Source organism: Tachyglossus aculeatus, chromosome 5 (assembly GCF_015852505.1).
Source record: "Tachyglossus aculeatus isolate mTacAcu1 chromosome 5, mTacAcu1.pri, whole genome shotgun sequence".
NCBI classification, from domain to species: Eukaryota; Metazoa; Chordata; class Mammalia; order Monotremata; family Tachyglossidae; genus Tachyglossus; species Tachyglossus aculeatus.
In genome coordinates this window covers 25,263,615-25,286,376 of record NC_052070.1, presented here as the reverse complement: position 1 = coordinate 25,286,376, position 22,762 = coordinate 25,263,615, and the positions used below count along the sequence as shown (strand labels likewise).

At 45.0% G+C, this 22,762-nt stretch overlaps 1 protein-coding gene across 2 annotated transcripts in view; it reads right to left on the bottom strand.

Annotated features, from left to right (window-relative positions):
* Positions 1–22,403, bottom strand: part of CDH7 (cadherin 7) — a 175,913-nt gene extending 153,510 nt beyond the window's left edge. The window contains exons 1-2 of one of the 2 annotated variants that reach the window (XM_038746940.1): positions 22,369–22,403; positions 916–1,344 (exon numbers count right to left, since the gene is read on the bottom strand). In XM_038746940.1, coding sequence (XP_038602868.1) covers positions 916–1,125 — 210 coding nt within the window. In that variant the 5' untranslated portion in view covers positions 1,126–1,344; positions 22,369–22,403. Of the gene's footprint in view, positions 1–915; positions 1,345–20,452; positions 20,487–22,368 lie in introns of those variants that run through there. The other variant, XM_038746939.1, reaches the window with a different exon arrangement.
* Between the last annotated feature and the right edge of the window lie 359 nt (positions 22,404–22,762).

The window sequence follows — 22,762 nt, the reverse complement described above, 5'->3', positions numbered from 1 at the left end:
AAAGGGGTGCCAGGATGAAGCCGAGATTTTAGCCTGTGTCTGAGGAAGGAGAAGAGGGGGGTGGTTTCCCTTCCCATAGCACCGAGGATGCTCTACAGCTCTTGCAGGAGCTGTGGTGGGCTGGGGAGCCTGGTCCGCTGACAGTGATGCTTATTTCAATTCTGCAATGCTAGGCAGGGAAGGCTCCTAAAATGAGGAGCGTTCGGTGCACGGGTATATTTAGGCAATCTGGCCAACCGGTAAGGAGATGGATATTTCTAGATGATAAGCTCTGCACTAAGCATCCAAAAATGCACGACTTTGCTGCTACCCACTGGAAAAACACCGACTTCATGGTAAAAATGAACTGCATTTCACAAGAAGTTATTGGCATGAAAAAAACCTATCCCTTAGGAAGGATGGGGGAAGAATTACTCTGTATAAATGAAAACTTCACAGGAAACAATATCACATTAATGAGGTTCTACTCTATTTGTTACATATTAACAGATGCCATCTTGGGAAATACAGAGACAGATTTTACAAGGCTCTAGCCACTCCTGAGTTTTGACTAACGCTCACTGGGAAGTTGCTTTGACTCTTTTGGTCCCCTTCCATTCCTTAAATTATTGTTACGGTGGTGTGGTTAGAACACTGGTGCTCAAAAGGGGAGCTAAGTGGCACTCTAGTGACTGAGGTTTACAAGTCTAATTTACACTGAGAGCCAGCTAGAATAAGACTCTAGCCCAACGAGTAGTTCGAATAAAGACCACCTGCTGATCACGTATTTCAAGACAAAATATCTTTTGTCGCTTTTGTGGCTTTATCTTTCCACGATCTTAACTCCTCAAGGCAAAATAAATTTTGCAATTCACCAAACTACACACATGTAAAAATAAACATCTGCTTCTTCCACCTGCCAGGGCAATCGTTTACCTTGCCAACATAGAGGGGGTCTGTGCCCATGTATTCCTCCAGCACGAAGAATTGATTCCACACCCAGCTGCGTTTGGTCCTTGACTTGCCGGACTGAAAATAGGGCTTTGATTTGGACCTGGAGAGCTCCACCTGACTCGTCCCAGAAAGACAGAGGAAAAGCCCGATGATCTGCAGGAGGTGGCAGAACTCCACTCTGCCCAACTTCATCTTTGTAGCTTTCTATCACAGTCTTCCTTTGCCCTGTGTAAGAAGGAAAAAAAAAAATCTCGACGGCCGAATGGGCCCAGTTCCAGTTGGCTTGCTAGTTCTTGCCTCCGGCTGAGTGGCAGCTGGGAGTCCAGAGATGATAATTTGGGGAGTGTTCGATTGGAAGAGGTCACAACTGCTGCAGAATTATCTTCTCTAGAGAAATGCTGTAAGAGGTACCTAGCAGGCAAAAAAAAAAAACAACGAACTGATGTCAGATTGTAAAATAAAATAAAAATCATCTTATTGGCTACACTTCCTACCTCAATATTTGCTTTGCCCAGAGTTGCATGGTCTCAAGACACCTTTTCAGATTAAATAAGAAGAATAACTATTAAAATGATGATGATTATGATTGTATTTGTTAGCACTTACTAAGTGTCAAGAACCGTTTTAAGTACTGGGGTAGGTACAAGTTAATCAGATTGGACACAATCCCTCTCCCACATGGGGTTCACAGTCTAAGTAGGAGGGAGAATAGGAAATGAACCTCCATTTTTGTAGATGAGGTAACTGTGACACGTGAAGTTAAATGACTTGCCCACAGTCACAGAGCAGACAAATGGCAGAGCCAGGATTTGAAAACAGGTCCTCTGACTCCCAAGCATAAGCTCTTTCCTCTAAATCATTCTGTTGCTTTAATAAACACAAAAATAAGATTGTCACACATTCAATTCCATAACATGGGGGTTATGTCTTTGATGTACTACATGTTAAGGAAAACTCGCATTATACTATCCCCCCCTGGACCTAAGCCTCAGGGATCATTCTCCAAAGCACAAATGCTGCAACCAGATAGGCTTGTGTCTTCCAAAGAATATACTCTAATTCAATCAATCAATCATATTTATTGAGCGCTTACTGTGTGCCGAGCACTGTACTAAGCATTTGGGAAGTATGGATAGACTTATTATGGAAGAATTGAGTGTTCCCTGTTTAGCTACTTAACAGTGTTATTTCTAATGGCTGATTTTTCTAATCTAGTGTTGTTTTGATGATTATGCAACTGGTTAGGTACCGTTATTCTAGATACAAAATCCAACACATCAAACAGTGTATTTTCATTCATTCATTCAATCATATTTATTGAGTGCTTACTGTGTGCAGAGCACTGTACTAAGCGCTTGGGAAGTACAAATTGGCATCATATAGAGATGGTCCCTACCCAACAGTGGGCTCACAGTCTAGAAGGGGAGACAGAGAACAAAACAAAACATATTAACAAAATAAAATAGAATAAATATGCACAAATAAAATAGAGTAATAAATTCATACAAACATATACATACATACAGTATTTTATACTCATATGACTGACAGAAGTGCTCTGAAATGTCTAGAATGAAAGGACTTGTGTTTCTTTCTCCCCTCTGTTACAATTTCACTGGTTGGTATTAGAATTATGAAAACAAGGCAACTAAAACCAGGGATTTATCCAAATGGAAAGTATGTTCCCTCAAATCTCTTCTGTGCAACTGTAAAGAGAAATAAGATAGTCTAAGGTGACTTAAAACTGGTTGATTGATTTTGAGTCGCGGCCCACCAGCTGTTTGGATGTGTGCTGATTTAATTGTGTTTAAGGTAAAAGCACTGCATATCCCAAATTCCAAACTCAGTAATGCTGGGTATTCTGGATAGCATGTTAGTTTCTATAGCTCTTAGAGAGGTCAGAAAATAAGAGACTATTGTATTAATCCAATCCATGATTTCCTGGAGACCAAGCAGCTCTTAAATAACATTTTTTCTTTACAATATACCCTATTTGTTTTAGCTGCACACAGTCCAATTATTCAAAAACAAGGAAAATCTGTTATAAAATGAAAGCCCAGAAACAAACCACAAGACACAGAGGAAAGGGAATTGAAATCAACTAGTGCCTTAAATCACTCTGAAACATCTTGCCTTTTCCTGGATTCATTGTACTCTAAGTAAATCAACCAAAGGGTAATTAAGGCAACAGCTTATCATACCCTTATTCCTATTCAAAAACAGAATCAAAGTATACAGTTCCATACGATAGACTGAGAGGTATTTTATCAAAATGGAATTTACACTGAAAGCGTATCATTCCCGAATTATGATTATAAGGTCCTCATCACACCGATGTATCGAGCAGTCGGGATTCAAAGGAAAAAATACCAAAGAAGGAAAACAAAATCAATACAAAGCGTGCTCATTCACAGCCTCCTTATTCAGAAACGGCTGGAGGGAATGAGTTTCCATCTGCCCCGTGTTTTCCTAACTGAACGGATTAGCCCCGGCTGCTTCTTTAACATTGCAGCCTCCCTTAGAAAGGGCAGAATTCCCTGGCAGACAGCCAGTTGGAGATTAAAGAACCAAGTGAGCACTTCCCACCGGTCAAAGGGCACCAGAGCCAGAAGGATTTCAGTCCGGTGAAGTAGTTTGGGTCATGGGATCATCATCATCATCAATCGTATTTATTGACCGCTTACTATGTGCAGAGCACTGTACTAAGCGCTTGGGAAGTACAAATTGGATGACCAGCAAGGTCCCCAGGCTGCAATACTGCCAACTCACCCCGTATTCTGAAATCCTCTAACAGCAAAACAAGGGTTGGCTTCCTGGGATAGAAGCAGGTATGTGAACTCATGAAGCTGAACACTGAGTAGGGAGGATACTAAGTATCCTGTACAGTGCTAAGCGCTTAGTACAGTGCTTTGCACACAGTAAGCGCTCAATAAATACGATTGATTGATACTTTGTCGACCAATCAATCGTATTTATTGAGCACTTGCTGTGTACAGCGCACCGTTCAAAACACTAGGGAAAGTGCAATATAATAGAGTTGGTAGACACACTCCCTGCCCACAACAAGGTTACAACCTTTGGAGTCAGAGGTCATGGGTTCGACCTTGGGCCAGTCACTTAACTTCTCTGAGCCTCAGTTACCTCATCTGTAAAATGGGGATGATGACTGTGAGCCCCACGTGGTACAACCTGATCAATCAATCGTATTTATTGAGCGCTTACTGTGTGCAGAGCACTGTACTAAGCGCTTGGGAAGTACAAGTTGGCAACATATAGAGACAGTCCCTACCCAACAGTGGGCTCACAGTCTAAAAGGGGGAGACAGAGAACAAAACCAAACATACTAACAAAATAAAATAAATAGAATAGATATGTACAAGTAAAATAAATAAATCAATAAATCACCTTGTATCCCCCCAGCACTTAGAACATGTGCTTTGCACATAGTAAGCACTTAACAAATGCCATTATTATTATTATTATTATTATCATTATTGTTATTATTATTATTATTATTACAATCACCCCACCCTCAATTCCACAGAACTTATGTGAGAAGCAGCATGGACTAGTGGAAAGAACAAGGACCTGGAGTCATAGAACATTGATTCTAATTCTGGCTCTGCCAGTTGTCCACTATGTGACCTTGGGTGAGTCACTTCAATTCTCTGTGACTCAGTTCCCTCATCTGTAAAATAGGGATTCAATACCTGTTCTCCCTCTGATTAAGATTGACCCCCATGTAGGACCTGATGATTTTGCATCTATCCCCAGAGCTTAGCACAGTGCTTGGCACATAGCAAGCAGAGTGGCTTAGAGGAAAGAGCTCTGGAGTCAGAGGTCATGGGTTCAAATCCCGGCTCTGCAAATTGTCAGCTGTGTGACTTTAGGCAAGTCACTTAACTTCTCTGGGCCTCAGTTACATCATCTTTAAAATGGGGATGAAGACTGTGAGCCCCCCATGGGACAACCTGATCACCTTGTAACCTCCCCAGCAGTTGGAGCTGTGCTTTGCACATAGTAAGTGCTTAATAAATGGCATCATTATTATTAATATTATTATAGCAATTGTTTAACAAATACCACAGTTATCATTATTATTATTACATAACCTTAATGTGTTTATTCATATTAATGTCTGTCTCCCCCTCAGAACCATATGTTCCTTGTGAGTAGGGGACATGTCTACCAACTCTGTTGTATTGTAGTCTCCCAAGCTACAGTGGTACAGTGCTCTGCACACAGTAAGTGCTCAGTAAATACAATTGACTGATTGAATCTGATTGACTGATTCTTTTAGGTAGGTATGACCCTCCACTCAACCCCACTGAACCTCACTCTATTCCACACCCACAAAAACTAGGATGACTCTGAGAGAATTGAGCCTCCTTTTGAAGATGTCCTGAAGCTCCGGGAGCCTGAGACCTCCAGAGCCACACTGGGAAACCACTGGTGATGACACAGAATAATTATGGTACTTGTTAAGTGCTTATTACTATGTGCCAGACACTGTTCTAAGTGCTGGGGTAGATATAAGATAACTGGGTTGTTCACAGTCCCTGTCCCACATAGAACTCACTGTCTTAATCCCCATTTTACAGATGAGGGAACTGAGGCAGAGAAATGAAATGACTTGCCCAAGGTCACATGCAACAGGCAAGTGGCAGAGCCAGGATTAGAACCCATGACCTTCTGAATCCCAGGCCCGTGCTCTATCCACTAGGCCACCCTGTTTCTCAGAGGTAGCATGAAAGTCACAGACTAGAGTATCCTTCCTTGGATCCCATTGGACACAATCCTTGCCCCACACGGGACTCACAGTCTAAGTAGGAGGGAGAACAGGTAACGAACCCCCATTTTATAGAAAAGGTAACTGAGGCACCTAGAAATGAAATGACTGGCCCACAATAACAGAGCAGACAAATGGCAGAGCCAGGATTTGAAAACAGGTCCTCTGACTCCCAACTGGATTTTTTTTTCTGGAGCAGAATTGGAAAGCCAAATCATCAGATCACAATATGAAATACAAAAATATGAGAAGCAGCGTGGCTTGGTGGGAAAAGCCTGGGCTTGGGAGTCAGAGGTCGTGGGTTCAAAACCCGGCTCTGCCTCGTCAGCTGTGTGACTATGGGCAAGTGACTTCACTCAGCCTCAGTTACCTCATCTGGAAAATCGGGACCAAGACTGTGAGCCCCATGTGGGACAACCTGATAACCCTGTATCTGTCTGAGCGCTTAGAACAGTGCTTGGCACATGCTAAGCACTTAACAAATACCATCATTATTACATTATTATTATTATGAAATCTTTATCAGGATTCACTGGTGCACAGCATAGAAGTAGTGACAGTAGTAATAATGATGCATACTAAATGTAGGGCAATTTATGTCCTAAACATTTGGGAAAGTAAAACAGAAGGAAAACATACAATATTTACCCTTGAGGAGAATACAATACAATTAGAAGACACAGTCTCTACCCTCGGTGCCTTAATGGAGAGGACAGGTAGACATGAACTAAATACACACAATAGGAAGTGAAGTAAGACTAATTCAATCCATGCGATTAATTGAGCACCTACTATGCAGAGCACAGAACAAGTTGTTTGGGAATTATACAGAAAAAAAAGGCTCTGTCCTCATGAAGTTTCCAAGCTAGAGTAAACATAGCCATAACTGGTATAATTCAAAAGCAAAAATGAAATGAATGCAAGGAATGAACACTAAGTCTGAAGGGTGGATGATGAAATATGTCCTATGAGGTGGACAGTAATCAGGGAAGGCCTCCTGGAGGAGGTGGAATTTGAGGAGGACATTGAAGGAGAGAATGGATGTGGTGTGTTGGATCTGAGCAGAGGGGAGATCCATAGTGGGGAAAGAGCTTGCACAAAGTGACAGAGATGGGAGAGTTAAGAGTGAGGTCTAGTTAGAAGTTGAACTTGGGAAAAGTGAAAAGTGTACGGTGTAGTGAATGCCTGAAGAGTGAGTGAAGGTAAGAAGGAGATTAGCTGGTAGTTTGATGCAGAGAGAAATGGGTAGCCATGCACTCTGAATGGTGTTTTATGAATAGGACCAGAAAGACTGAAGAGGGGACACGCTGGAACTTGGAAGAACACTAAGGAGGCTAATGCAGTAATTCATCTGGAAGGAGACAAGGATTTGGGCCAGGATGGTGATCATAATGATGGAGATATGGGAAATATATCAAACAGAAAAATGAGATGACTTTGGTTATTCGTTATAACTGCCAAAAAGGGACTTGAATTTCTTCCTGAAAATTTCAATTGAGAATGCCATGGTTAGGTATACCTCTAGATTGTAAGCTCCTTGTGGGCAGGGATCATGTCTTCCAACTCTACTGTATTGTAATCTCACAATTTAGTACTGAGTTCTGCACACAGCTAGAACTCAATAGCATTGATTGACTGGTGCACACAGTAAGCATTCAATAAATATAATTGATTGTCTTTGCATGGAAGAAAAAAGGGTGTTCACTCATTCCCAAGTAAGAATGACTGTCATTAATGCTTCTGAACATTACTGTTTCCACACCATCAGCCCTCTTGATGGGAGAAGGCAAAAAGGATAAATGACAGTTGAAAAGGCCAAAGGATGCAGGAGAAAGAGCTGAAGTCTTGGTGGAAGAAAAAGACTAAGGATAAAAAACCTCTGAGAGTAGTAACACATGGATTTTTTGTTTAAATGGTTCTCATTAAGCTCTTACTAAATACCAGTAACAGAACTCAATGCTGGATAGAGAGAAAATAATTAGAATGGATACAGTCCACAGCCCACATGAGCTCACGTTTGAGTTGGAGTGAGGAGGATTTAATCCCCATTTTACAGTTGAGATAACAGACACAGAGAAGTGAAGTGGCTTGCTCAGGGTCACACAGCAGACAAATGTCAGAGCTGGGATTAGAACCCGGTTCTCTGACTCCCAGGCATGTGTTCTTTCCACTAGACCACTTTACTTCCCTATCGAACCACAGAAGGATCCTCACAAAATGGTAGCAGGGCCTCAGGGGGAGGAGGGAAAAGGAAAAAAGGAAGTTGAAGCCAAGCCTCCCACGCAATGACTTTAGAACCACCTGAATATTGTTGCTTTGATCAAGTTGCTTAATAACCTTGACTTTGAAAACTCCCATTTGCGCAACTGGACCAAAGTGGTGAAAACAAAATGTTATAAAACAAATGTTAAAAAGGAATACCTTATGACGTTTTGTTTTCTTGGGTAATCGGAATGAAAATGGAGAAACTTTATTTTTTGGACTTCAATAGGTCTCAGTGACACCGTGCCTTTGGCAAAGCTTGGTATAACAAATCAAAGATTATTGACTTAATGAGACTGCAGACCACAGCCCGGCACAGAAGATATGATCTTTGCTGCAGTTCAGATACAGGAATAGTAGAGAAAACAACACTGAGGCTTCTGCACCATATCTGTAGACCAAACAAATGCAGTTGACATCATCAACAGATCCTAGCTCTGGAAACTGCAACAGACATTTGTTTGCCTTCAGTAGTTTATCAAAAACTCAAGATTATTTCATGATGACACCAATGACTGGATCTGGATTGGGTAAATCCTACCTGATACTTTCCTCATTACCAACTGAGTAAAGCAGGCCTGAATTATAATAATAATAATTATAAAAATGCTATGGTATTTGTTAAGCGCTATGTGCCAAGCACATAGCAGACACATGGGGTAGCTACAAGGTAATTCATTCATTCATTCAATCGTATTTATTGAGTGCTTACTGTGTGCAGAGCACTGTACTAAGCGCTTGGGAAGTACAAGTTGGGGCACCAGGTTGTCCCACGTGGGGCTCGCAGTCAATCAATCGATCAATCAATCGTATTTATTGAGCACTTACTGTGTGCAGAGCACTGTACTAAGTGCTTGGAAAGTACAAGTTGGCAACATATAGAGACAGTCCCTACCCAACAGTGGGCTCACAGTCTAAAAGGGGGAGACAGAGAACAAAACCAAACATACCAACAAAATAAAATAAATAGAATAGATACGTACAAGTAAAATAAATAAATAAATAGAATAATAAATATGTAAAAACATATATATATGTGTGTGTATATATATATATATATATATATATATATATATATACAGCCAGGACTACAACCCATGTCCTCTGACTCCCAAGTCCACATTCTTTCCACTACGCCATGCAGCTTCTCCAGCCTATTCTAGTAAGCAGGGCTCTAGGTTGCAACAAGTAACCCGGAATTAAAAATTGGAATATGATCCTGATCCTCTGAGAAAAGGCTTCATCAAAGTTCTTGAAGCAGGCCCAGAGGAAAATCTACCCACCACAAACTATGCTCGGAAAACTTGCAAGTGGGCTCGCGTGTGCACACAGACACCCACACACCTTAGTACGGTGCTTGGCCATAGTAAGCACTTAATAAATACTATTGTTATTAAAATAAGATTATGCAAATTATAAAGAAACGTTATGAATTGGCAGACAGAAAAACCATGAGGTCAAATTCTATTTTACTCCTAGGAAGTCCATCTAGGGTTTTATGCTACATGAATTCTAAGACTGACAGATGTGTGTTGCCAACATGGCAGCAAGGTTAACCCTGAAATTAGAGTCAGTAGAGCAAAGGTGGAGGCCCAATTTCCATATGGCCAAATCTCCCTTTTAGAGTAATTCTACCTTCAACGTTTAATGATGATACAAGGCTCCTCCTCCCCATCCCCCCACTCTGCCCTACCTCCTTCCCCTCCCCATAGCACTTGTATATATTTGTACAGATTTATTACTCTATTTACTTTACTGGTATATATTTACTATTCTATTTATTTTGTTCACGATGTGTATATAACTATAATTCAAGTCACTTAACTTCTCTGTGCCTCCGTTACCTCATCTGTAAAATGGGGATTATGACTGTGAGCCCTGTTTGGGACAACCTGATCACCTTGTTTCCGCCCCAGTGCTTAGAACAGTGCTGTGCCCATAGTAAGTGCTTAACAAATGCCATCATCATCATCATCATAATCATCTATTTATTCTGTTGGTTTTGACACCTGTCTCCATGTTTTGCTTTGTTGTCTGTCTCCCCCTTCCAGACTGTGAGCCCGTTGTTGGGTAGGGACCGTCTCTATATGTTGCCAATTTGTAGTTCCCAAGCGCTTAGTAGAGTGCTCTGCACACAGTAAGTGTTCAATAAATACGATTGAATTAATAACCAATGAGATGTGAGTAAGAACTCAGTACATCACAGCGATGATGACTATAAACTCCTTAAGAACAGGGAGAAGAAACAAAGTGGAAAGAGCACAGGACAGGGGTTCATGAGACCTGGGTTCTAATCCCAGCTCCACCACTTTCCTGCTGTATGACCTTGGATAAGTAACTTCACTTCTCTGTGCCTCAGTTTCCTCATTGGTAAAATGGGGATTGAATGCTTGGTCTCCCTTCCTCCTTAGACTGGGAACCCCATGTGGGACAGGGACTGGGGCCAACCTGATTATCTTGTATTTACTCTAATGCTTAGTACAGTGCTTGCCACAGGAGCGCATTCTGTAAGCCCCTTGAGGGTAGTAATTGTACCTACCAACTCTATTGTATAGTAGTGCACATAGTGAGCACTTAAATACTACTGCTTGATAGATTAACAATTAACAATTATCATATCTACTAATTTAATTGTATCATACAAACATATATACAGGGGCTGTGGGGAGGGGAAGGAGGTAAGGTGGAGGGGGGGATGGGGAGGGGGAGAGGAAGGAGGGGGCTCAGTCTGGGAAGGCCTCCTGGAGGTACTCTATCTATTTTATGTGTACATATTTATTCTATTTATTTTATTTGGTTTATATGTTTTGTTTTATTGTCCATCTCCCCCTTCTAGACTGTGAGCCCGCTGTTGGGTAGGGACCGTCTCTCTATGTTGCCACCTTGGACTTCCCAAGCGCTTAGTCCAGTGCTCTGCACACAGTAAGCGCTCAATTCATTCATTCATTCAAGCACTCAATTCATTCTTTCATTCATTCAGTCGTATTTATTGAGCGCTTGTACTGCTTGGGAAGTACAAGTTGGCAACATGTAGAGACGGTCCCTACCCAACAGTGGGCTCACAGTCTAGAAGGGGGAGACAGAGAACAAAACAGTGTGAGAAGCAGCGTGGCTCAGTGGAAAGAGCCCGGGTTTTGGAGTCGGAGGTCATGGGTTCAAATTCCGGCTCCACCAATTGTCAGCTGTGTGATTTTGGGCAAGTCATTTAACTTCTCTGTGCCTCAGTTCCCTCATCTGTAAAATGGGAATTAAGACTGTGAGCCCCCTGTGGGACACCCTGATCACCTTGTTACCTTCCCAGCGCTTAGAACTGTGCTTTGCACATAGTAAGCACTTAACAAATGTCATCATTATATTATTATTATTTTCCCAATAACTTAATACAGTGCTCTGCACAAAGGAGGTGCTCAATAAATATTATGTATTGATTGACTAACATCTTCAGTGGATGGGACATGGGAAGGGAATGGACAACAACCAGATAACCAAATAATTGAAATGGGGAAATCATACACATGAGAGATTTTAAAAAAAAAACAAAACATAGCAATTAGAAAGAGGGAAATAGTCTTGGAACTGAGGCTTCACGAAGATTACAATACAGTGACAGAGAAATGCAATTGGGGTCAGCCAGCGAGGGTATCAAATGCAACAGTGCAGCAAGAGATAAGCAGTGTGGCCGAGTGGAGACAGTACAGGCATGGGAGACAGAAGACCTGAGTTCTAATCCTATCTTTGCCACTTACTTGTTGTGACACTTTGGACAAGTCATGTCATTTCTCTGTGCCTCAGTTCCTTTATCTGCAAAATGGGGATTCCTTACTTGTCCTCCCTCCTACTTAGACTGTGAGCCCCATGTGGGGCCCGGTTATCTCGCATCTCCCCCGGTACTTATTACAGTGTTTGGCACAGAGTAAGCGCTTAACAAATACAATTAACATTACATAATTAACAATAATGTCAGCATGAGCACTGTGAAGAAGAGATTATCAGTCACACATTGGCTTTCGGAGCCACACCTCCACTCAGTGGAGCATTTTCTCTGAAACCCAAAAGATAGTGGTTTGCTGTACTCTGGCAGGAGCAGGAGCAGTTAGCTCACCGCCGACACTTCTCCATTTGCGCTGCCCGCGTGTCCAATCTGAAACAGAGCCTAAGGAATCCTCACTCACCATACAGCACTTTGCGCCCCCAGCTCCACGCTCAAGTGTAATCTTACAGCGTGAAACAGAATGGAATAAAAATGAAACCAAGCCCCGGGCTATTGGCAGCTGGTGAATCTGGAATTAAGTTGGACAGTTCTTCCTTCCTGCCTCCTCCACAATAATCCTGTATCCCTGGCCTTTATTTCCTTCTTCTTGACAGCTTTCCTAACCACATGTCCCCCCTCCATTCCCCCTCACCCCATTCCTCCTCGTGGGCTGGTGTCGGTGAGATAGACTTGTGAGGAATGAAAAGTGTGGGCAGTGCCATCCGTCCAGCATGACCACCCACCCCCGTCGGGGATTAAAGAAACCTCTACCTCTATTTCACTCCACCCCCATTACAGTGGTAGAACAAGAGTATCCGTACCTGCTCCCATCTTACAGACGCCTGCCTGAATGAAATAAAGGCAGCAACAAGAACGTGGTTTATAAGTCTCTGACAGCAAGTGGTAGGAGCATGATTTTATGGATAAAAGAATCATATCAACAGTGTTTTCTCCTAAGAGAAAATCAGTTGCTTTGTGACAAAGAAAAGTAAATGGAAGAATGACAGCTTTCTGAAAGAAACTGCAGGAACAGCTATTGGTCTAATAATTAGAGTTTGAAACCCAATCTCTGTGATTAACCCTGTAAAATGTCTTTCTCTGCCTGACACTGTGCAATGTTTATGGCAAGCTGCCTTCTTTCCATAAACTCTTACACCCCTGAAAATGTATGAAAGCTGCCATATGGAGTGCAACGATCACTGCCACCAGACTCACACCCAACAGCCCCCACTGAAAAAACTACCTTGATATAAGCGGATACATTGAACACTGAAGAACCATTTGACAAAGAGAAAAATAATTTAAGGAACGCCGTGAAGACACCCTTTAAAAAAATCACCATTATTTATTTAGCCAAAGTCACTTTATCACCCTGTCTCACTGCTGCAATTATTTTTGTTCGGTTAAGTGGTAACACATTATTTCCAAAAACATAGCTTATTATTCATTTAATCCCAAATAGATAATGTTACTTGATCTGGACTAATTCATTATTTCATTTTTTCAGCTTTTCCAGTCTGCTTAACATCTCAATGAAACCATTAACCAAACCACAGATTAATAACCCATCATACCGGTAACTAGATGTTTTGTTCATACTTCAAACTAATGAATAAATAGTCTTCGAGGGCTAAAAATTTTCACTTCTGTTTCTAAATTAACAAGTTGTTCGATGTTTCAGCCCTAGTGCGGAAGAAAGTTTAAGATGAACTCCACAAATACCAAAGGATTCATAGACAATAAGATACCATCCGAGACTTGTGTAGATGCCAACTCAAAAAGACCTACTAGCCTGACCACTGCTGATTAATTTGCATATTAAAATGATATGATTATTTAATATGCACTAAAATGAGCTCTCTATAGATGCATAAATCTACAATGCATAATTACAAGCATATGAGAAAGTAAGATCACTTAACATTTCAGTTTTTGTGCAACTTGAAGGTGAACTGAAATATATCTTACCTACCCAATTTTGAATGCAAGTCCCCCCCCGCAACACACATACACACAAACTACACACACCCTCGACCTCCCCACTCCCCCAGCAGGAAGAACATAAACCATCCAGTCCAGAATACCTTAAATATTAAACAAAATGTTATGAATTGTGCTACAGTATCACAGAGTAGCATTTTCATGACTTTTAAAATATGAATAATCAAAGCTTACATTACAATCCCCTTCCCAGTCTATCTTAACAATAAAACTTTCAAGTAAGCCTTTAATAAAGCCGGGACACCATTCCATTTCACTGCCTGATCAAAGAGAACAGTGTCAGTTACAACAGAAAGGATATTACGATGACTCAGAAGTGAAGTCTACAGTGTCTTCCTTTAGTATTTCAGTTTTCACCCAGTGTGAAGGTATGCGATGTCAGGACTGAAAGTACACTTGATGGAGTCATGCATGATAATCAGAAAAAGCCATACGGGCTCACTACTGAACTACCAAATCTTGTTTATGTTCCCTTAGACATTAAGCCAGCTGATCTATAAAACATTATAGCAGGAGAAACCACAAAAGCAGGGGAAAAAAAAACCCAAAAAACTCTTGCTGTTGGTAAGATCCTGTCATTTCTAAAATTGTTTGGAAATAGAGCTACATTTTGATCCATCCTGGCAGAGCAGATTTAATGAATACTTACAGAGAAAGGACAAGCTTTCATACTGAAATGCAGTCCTTTAATGTTGGAGCCAAAGAACAGTCGATGTTTTGTCAGAAGGATTATCATCATTTTGCGGAGCTTTAAAACCAACGTTTCATTTACAATATTCGAAAGATTTCCATGTTTCTTCTTGCTCAGGCCTAGATGCCTTGTTCTCCACTTAATTTGGCCTGATCCCATAAGGCTTGGGTTGATAAATGCCCTAGGTTAGGCTACTCAACCCCTTATATCAGGAGACCAACTCCGGTCTCCAGACTCGTCTTTGGGCTACCTCCATCTGTCACAGGTGGTCTAATCACTGTGATTTACCTCCAGCTGAGCAGAATATCATTCTTCCTCTCCCAAAAGTCATAGGGCTCCACCTAGGATCCTTCTTTCAAAGGACTGCCCAATTCAATGCAGTACTACAAATCTAAATGCTCACAGAAATATAAAGTAGCATGTCTCAAGTCCCAGTATACCTGCTCCTGTAGCACAGGGCTCCTGAGGGCAAGCAGGGGCAGAAGGAATAGAGGGGAGGGGGCAAAGCGGGTAGATGCAGGGGTGCGACCTCCTCTGAGCTCAGTTCCCCAGGAATACTCTTGAATCAGGTTTGGAGAGGAAGGACAGGAGGAGAGGAGGGGTGAGGTGGGGAGGGCGGGCCAAAATTATGAGGATAACACTGTGGAATAGAGGAATTCAAAGAGGGTAATGGCATCTGGGGTGGCATTGTCAAAGGGGGAATGGAGACATTTAGATATGTAGATTTTGGAAAGGTTGACTGACTTCAATATGGATTGAAGCAGAGCTGTTTTTCAGTAGACCGCTGGGTAGGTGAAGCAGTCTGATTTATCACCTTTACAAGCCAGCTCTGTAAGTCAAGGGGGCAAGAGTTAGAAAACTACTTCCTTCCCCAGGGGCTTCCACACTGCCATCAATACATAAACTGGATTTGTGGGCTTGTGTATGTGGGGAAGGGAATGAGAGGAGGGACCAGTCATACTTAGAATATCTTTTTTACTCCTTTCTTCTTGTCTATTTTCCATTCCTAAAATGTTTCCCCCTTGTTGTTTGTTTTTTTTGTTTTGTTTTGTTTTTGTGGGGGCGGGGGGGTTGTTCGTTTCTTTTCAATACAACTATGCCTTCTGGTTAAATTCACTAAAGTATTAAAGTGCTGTGTCTGAAAGCTTCCCTCCAAGTGAAATTGATTATGATTATGAAAGTGATTATGTCATCTACCCACTGCTACCTGTGCTGGATCAGTAGTGAAAAGTTATCCCTTGTTTGCTTCACTACATTTCAGTTATTCTGTAAAAGAATCTCTTTATGCTTTGAGAGGATGTGGTAATTGGCTCCTGCCTCCAGAACCCAACCCCTGACCTCCTGATAGCTTTAGTATCCGGTGGTTAGTTCCAGAGCAACAGCACTTAAAAGAAATCTGTTTAGGAGCGCAGTTGGGCAAAATACAGCAGAACTAAATAGGAAACAATTTTCTTACAAACGTTGTGTTTAATATGCCTATTTTACCTTCCCTCTGTATTACAATTGCATTAAATCCATGCTTTTTCGGGCTACTAAACAATTATGCTACAGAACAAATCCAGTTTATTAAAAGCGATGGGTACAACTGCTCCCAACATTCTTCCAGTCAGTACTTTACATTTTGACGAATGAGCAGAGACTTCTTAAGTGGGGACAGAGAATGTGACTAAGCCCCAAAACTCTAAATCATGTTCAAAAAATGAGCCACTTACAGATTACCCATTCGAGCAGAGACCCTGTAAGCAAAGTCTTCTCCCACACAATTCAGCTGGTTCTCGAACAAGGGGGCGGGGGTGGAATGGGACTCCCCACTGTGGCACTGGTTAATATTTCATAGTTGAAATCCTCTTTTTAAAAGGAATTGGTTTCGTTCATTCTGAAGGTACAACTCTTTGGCTCCTGTCCCCACTCATAAAAAACTTTGAGTCTCATCCCGGGGCCCAGGGCAGATGCCAACTGTTGCCCCCCACCCTGGGCCACGGGGTGCGGCCGGGGCCACCAGGACCATCCTCCCCATACCCCCTGCCTTACCTCCTTCCCCTCCCCACAGCACCTGCATATATGTATGTACATATTTATTTGTACATATTTATTCTATTTATTTTATTTTGTTAATATGTCCGGTCTTATTGTCTGTCTCCCCCTTCTAGACTGTGAGCCCGCTGTTGGGTAGGGGCCGTCTCTGTGTGCTGCCAACTTGTACCTCCCAAGCGCTCTGCACACAATAAGTGCTCAATAAATACAATTGAATGAATGAATCTGCAAAAAGTGTCAGATGTGATTTATCTGGTGTAGATTCAAAAACATCTGATTAACTCGATCCATTTGCAAAAGGACGTTAAAAAAATGAGTTTACAGTATCCCCAGGTGCCGCCAAAAGGCAGCCCGGGTAGTTAGGCCCTGAGCAGAATGCCATGGTTAGATTTCTACATACTCATCTGCTCTGCTAGCTTTCCAGTGCGGAATCAGGAAGCATCTCGGAGGGAGAAACTCCGAAAGGCCTCTCTCCCTGCAGATCTTCTGAATTCCCAGAGGAGGCACCCCTGTATCACAGCTTAGAGCTACGTCTGTCAAACTGCCTGGGACTGAGGAAACCTCACGTTCAATTCTTGGATCATATGGCTCACTGGTTCACTTATCTAGAACCAGGTAGCTCCGAAGAGCCAGAAAAAAAAAAAAAAAACATTCTCAGTATCCTGTCTGGAGGCTTTCAAGAACAAACCTTGCATGATCATCTACTGCAAAGGGGAATAAGAATGCTCTCGACCGCGAAGGGTAATGGCAGGCCATGAGGTCCGTCAATCGAATAGCTAACATTGCCAAGGCATTCAACTCACTATCGCACAGAGTCCTGGAAAACCGAACATGTCGGCAGTAAATATTTACTATAAAAGGAGAACTTAGGCATTAAGCACCTTTCCCCAAGAGTTCTAAAATCGGCAGCGAGCTGGATTTGATACCAGCAGAAACAATAGCTCGTCTCTTTTTCTATGTCATCGTGATTTTCACGAGAAGTTTTCTGGGGAGTGTCTTCCGCTCACCGAGCCAAGCAGAGCCCCCTAATGAAAAATAAACGGTGGCTGTGCCTGCTTGGAAGGGGATGAACAGAAGTCAGCTCACTCTGCTGCAAGCCCTTTCCTCTTCATTGGATACTAAAGACTACAGTCAATTCAAGGGTAAATTGCAGTTATACAGATGTTTTACAATTATCCTTTTATAAGAAAGGGTAAAAGCCCAGTGCTATTAAATCAATAAAAGTAGACCTAAAAAGAGTTGTGAGGCCCTCGGCTGATGGTTAACGCAGTTCTAATGACCTAGAGGGGCCCTTAATTACAATAATATCTCCCATTGTAAGGGCACAATGCCCTTTGATTAAAACTGCAAACCTTAATAGCTTTTCACAGGAAGATGGGCTACACCTCTGAGTGTATCTTCCCACCGATCTGCTTCTTGGCATGCCAGAGTGGATCCGAATATGAACTTGGGTTATTAACGTAATTGTTCAGCAGACCACCTCCAGGGTACAAACAGAAATAAGACTTTGTTTAAGGAAGTTGTCAGTCCATTGATAATTCTGTTTCATCCTTCCTTTAGGATGGGAAGGTTTCACATCAATTTATATTTTCCAATATTAATCAAAGCGCAACTTGCCACTGACAGTACTATAAGGAGAGGGCTGAGTCAAAAACACTGACTTTGAAATCTTGAAATATTATAACCAAAACATTTTAGTTTGAAAAGGGCAGCTGAATTATTTCTCTAAGGCTTAATTCCATCATCGTTGCCTTTTAAAATGCCTTCGTATTGTTGACAACATACCCAAGTATTTCTGTGCATTTTTTCTTCACTACCACAGAATGCCTAACTCTTGGAAGCACTTATACCAGAGCGCAGTTCTAGGCTGTAAATCTGATTTGCAAAAGGAAAATACACCTGGCTACTTCTCCCTCCCCTCCACCCACTAACGCATCACCAAAGAACCTTTAAAAAAGGAAAAAAGAAAGCCCTGATTCATAATAAAGTCTTTAGAAAGTTATTTTGTCCGTGCTGCTCTGCCCACGCAAAAGTATAACAGGAAATGTGCCTCCATGTCACAATGTACTTACACTATTTTGTTCCTGGAAAATCAGGTATTTGGACAAAACTCTGCTGTTTTCTACTTCTAAATGAAGAATAGCAGAGAAGTTTGTCTCGGTGTGGGAATCAAGAAGCATCCTGGTTTCTCGAGTCTCCGCTTTCTCCTGAGAAGTTGCCACGGATTTTCTATGAAATGGGACGGATTTAAAGGATAAATGTATCCGTCTGTAGAATCAAAGAAGGCTCCCTAAACCTCAGCCCTCGTCTCTCTCTTCCTTCATTCATCTCTCCACCGTCTTCTCGAAAACTTTTCAGCTAGAGTCCTCATCTCCCGGACCCCAGTCTCTCAGGGGTGGAGGGACGGGGGAGAGGAGGTGCGTAATTCCAAGCGCTTAGTACAGTACTCTGCACACAGTAAGTGCTCGAGAGATAGGACTGAATGCATGAATAATTCCCTCCTTTTTAGAAGACAATTTCTCCTCCAACTGGAAGGCTGGGATCTCGGGCAACCCAACGTGTCCACTGTTGATGTCTGATTCAGAGCCACAGGGCACGACCCGCCGGGTGAATAATAATGATGACGGTCTCTGTTAAGTGCTTACTACGTGCGAGACACTGTCCTAAACGCTGGGGTGGATACCAGCAAATCATCAATCGTATTTATTGAGCGCTTACTGTGTGCAGATCACTGTACTAAGCGCCTGGGAAGTACAAGTTGGCAACATATAGAGACAGTCCCTACCCAATAGTGGGCTCACAGTCTAAATGGACACAATCCCAGTCCCGTTCGGGGCTCACAGTCTCAACGAATGTGTCTTTCATCAGAGACGGGGGATGCGGGAGTCAGACACCAAAGAGATAAAACACCGCAGAACCAACGGTACCCATCGAATACCCATCCAAGGCTCTCTAATACTACTACTAATAATGATCATCATCATCATCATCAATCGTATTTATTGAGTGCTTACTATGTGCAGAGCACTGTACTAAGCGCTTGGGAAGTACAAATTGGCAACATATAGAGACAGTCCCTACCCAACAGTGGGCTCACAGTCTAAAAATGATGATGATGATGATGGTATCTGTTAAATGCTTGCTACGTGCCAAGCACAGTTCTAAGCGCTGGGGGGGTGGGGGTGGGGGGTAAAAGTAATGAGGTTGTCCTACGTGGGGCTAATTCCCATCCCCATTTTACAGATGAGGGAACTGAGGCGCAGAGAAGGGAAGTGACTTGCCCGAGGTCACACAGAACTCATGCCAGTCTCACCTTTCTTAAACGCTGGGCCTCCCCCCAGCCTGGGGTGGGCTTTGGGACCCTCTCAGGGGAGGAAGAGGAGGAGGAGGAGGAGGAGGAAGAGGAAGAGGAGAGCTGGACCCCACCGGTCCAGGTGGGAGGAAGCCCAGCCCCGGAGTGGCTCTCTGCACCCCCCCGCTGAGTTGGCATCCCGCCCCATCCCGGGCACCCGAGCCACCCCATCGCCCCGGGAGGGCGGGTGAGCGCTTAGCAGCGGCTGAGAAGCAGGTGGCTCAGTGGAAAGAGCGCGGGCTTGGGAGGCAGAGGTCATGGGTTCAAATCCCGCCTCCACCAATTGTCAGCTGTGCGACTGTGGGCAAGTCACTTAACTACTCCGAGCCTCAGTTGCCTCATCTGTAAAACGGGGAATAAGACTGGGAACCCCCCGGGGGACAACCTGATCACCCTGTAACCTCCCCGGCGCTTAGAACAGTGCTTTGCACGTAGTAAGCGCTTAATAAATGCCGTGATTAGCAGTAGTAGTAGTAGTAGCAGAGCGCTCCGCGCACAGTCAGCGCTCCGTAAGTAGGTCGGAGCGGAGACGCCGGTTTGGGGGCCTCGACTCCGGGATGGCAAGTTGGGCATCCGTGCTCGCCCTTCCCTTCCTCCCTTCCCCGCTTCTCCTCGCTCCCCCGGAGGCTTCTGCTTTACCTGGTCCGGGGCGGTGAGCCCGGCGGGGGCGGGAGCGGGAGCGGGAGCGGGGGAGACGCCCAGCCCGGCCCGCTGCGGTGCCCCCCGCCCGGGGCGATGGGGTGCCCCCCGTCCGGGGTGCTGCTGCGGTGATGCCCCGGCCGGGCTGATGATGGGGTGCCCCCCGGCCGGGCTGATGATGGGGTGCCCCCCGGCCGGGCTGATGATGGGGTGATCCCCCTCCCGGGGTGCTGTGCCCGGGCCCGGCCCCGGGGAAGTTGCGGCGACGGTGGGAGCAGCCTGTGCCAGCCCCGCCGCCCGTGCCCGCTCCAAAGCCCGGAGACGGGCGAGGGGCCGGGGCCCGGGGGCCGGGGGGCGGGCCCGGGGAGGGGCCCGGGACGCGGGGCGGGGCCCGGGGCCCGGGGGCCGGGCACACTCTCTTCGCATCACGCCGGGACCGGGAGGAGGAGGGAGGAGAAGGGAGGAGGAGGAGGAAGAGGAGATGGAGCAGGAGGAGCAGGAGGAGGGAGGAGGGAGAGGAGGACCAGGAGGAGGGAGGAGGAAGAGGGCGGAGGAGGACGAAGAGCAGGACGAGGAAGGGGGGAAGAGGGGGGAAGAAGCAGGAGGAGGAGATGGAACGGGGGGAGGAGGAGGAGATGGAGCAGGAGAGAGAGGAGATGGAACAGGAGGAGGAGGAGATGGAGCAGGAGGAGCAGGAGGATGGAGGAGGACGAAGAAGAGGAGATGGAGCCGGAGGAGGGAGGAGGAGGAAGAGGAGATGGAGCAGGAGGAGGGGGGAGGAGGAAGAGGAGATGGAGCAGGAGGAGCAGGAGGAGGGAGGAGGACGAAGAGCAGGACGAGGAAGAGGGGGAAGAGGGGGGAAGAAGCAGGAGGAGGAGATGGAACCGGGGGAGGAGGAGGAGATGGAGCAGGAGAGAGAGGAGATGGAACAGGAGGAGGAGGAGATGGAGCAGGAGGAGCAGGAGGATGGAGGAGGACGAAGAGGAGATGGAGCCGGAGGAGGGAGGAGGAGGAAGAGGAGATGGAGCAGGAGGAGGGGGGGAGGAGGAAGAGGAGATGGAGCAGGAGGAGCAGGAGGAGGAAGAAGGGCGGAGGAGGACGAAGAGCAGGAGCAGGACGAGGAAGAGGGGGAAGAAGCAGGAGGAGGAGATGGAGCAGGAGGAGGGGGAGGAGATGGAGCAGGAGAGAGGGGGAAGAAGCGGGAGGAGGAGATGGAACAGGAGGAGGAGGAGGAGATGGAGCAGGAGGGAGGAGGAGGAGGAGGAAGAGATGGAGCAGGAGGCTCTCTCCCCAATGCCCCCGCAGCTGGGCGCCCGGCTGTCAGGAGAAGGACCCCCTCCCCGGCCCGCCCGGACTCAGGCCCCCGCACCCCGGCTGGAGCGCAGACGGGGCGGGAAGCAGGGAAGGCGGCCGGAGGACAGACGGACGGACGGACGGACGGACGGAGGGAGGGAGGGAGGGAGACGGACGGACAGGCAGACGAGACAGCCAGGCAGGGGATGAGCCCCGGTGTTTCGCATCTTCCACACTGGGAGCCGGTGGTTGGGTAGGGATTGTCTCTATCTGTTGCCGAATTGTACTTTCCAAGCGCTTAGTCCAGTGCTCTGCACACGGTAAGGGCTCAAGAAATACGATTGAATGAACGAATGAATGAATGAATGAATGAATCGAGAAGCAGCCTGGCTTAGTGGCAATCCTGGCTCCGGCACTGGTCAAATGGGTGACTTTGGGCAAGTCATCAAGTTTCTCTGGGCCTCAGTGACCTCATCTGGAAAATGGGGATGAAGTCTGTGAGCCCCGCGTGGGACAACCCGATGACCTTGTATCTCCCCCCAGCGCTTAGAACAATGCTTGGCACATACTAAGCGCTTAACGAATACCATCATCATCACTATGATTACTATTATCATTATTACCTGGCTCGGGCTGTCGGATCCTCGGCTCCATCCGCGAAGGGGGTCCAGGGGGCGAGGGGAGACTGAGACTTTTCATACCTTTAGCAGTCCGGCTCCGACTGAGAAGCGATCCAAAAAAAGAACCTAAGCCCCTCGCTTCTCCATCCTCTCGCTCCTCTCTCTTTCCCTCCTCCTGTCGGGGTAGGGCCCAGGCAGAAGGAGGTCCTGGATAAAAATCCGGACGGGGCTTTAAAGGGGCTGGGACTGCAGCAGCGGATTTCCCGGCCAGGTATTTGCATTTGAAAGCCCCAGAGCTTGAGGAGAGAGTTGAAGTTGTGTTTTTTTTCTCCCCCTCCTCTCCCCCATTAGCTTGTCATAGGAACAGTGATCAATTGAACTCCTGAGGCATGAAGGC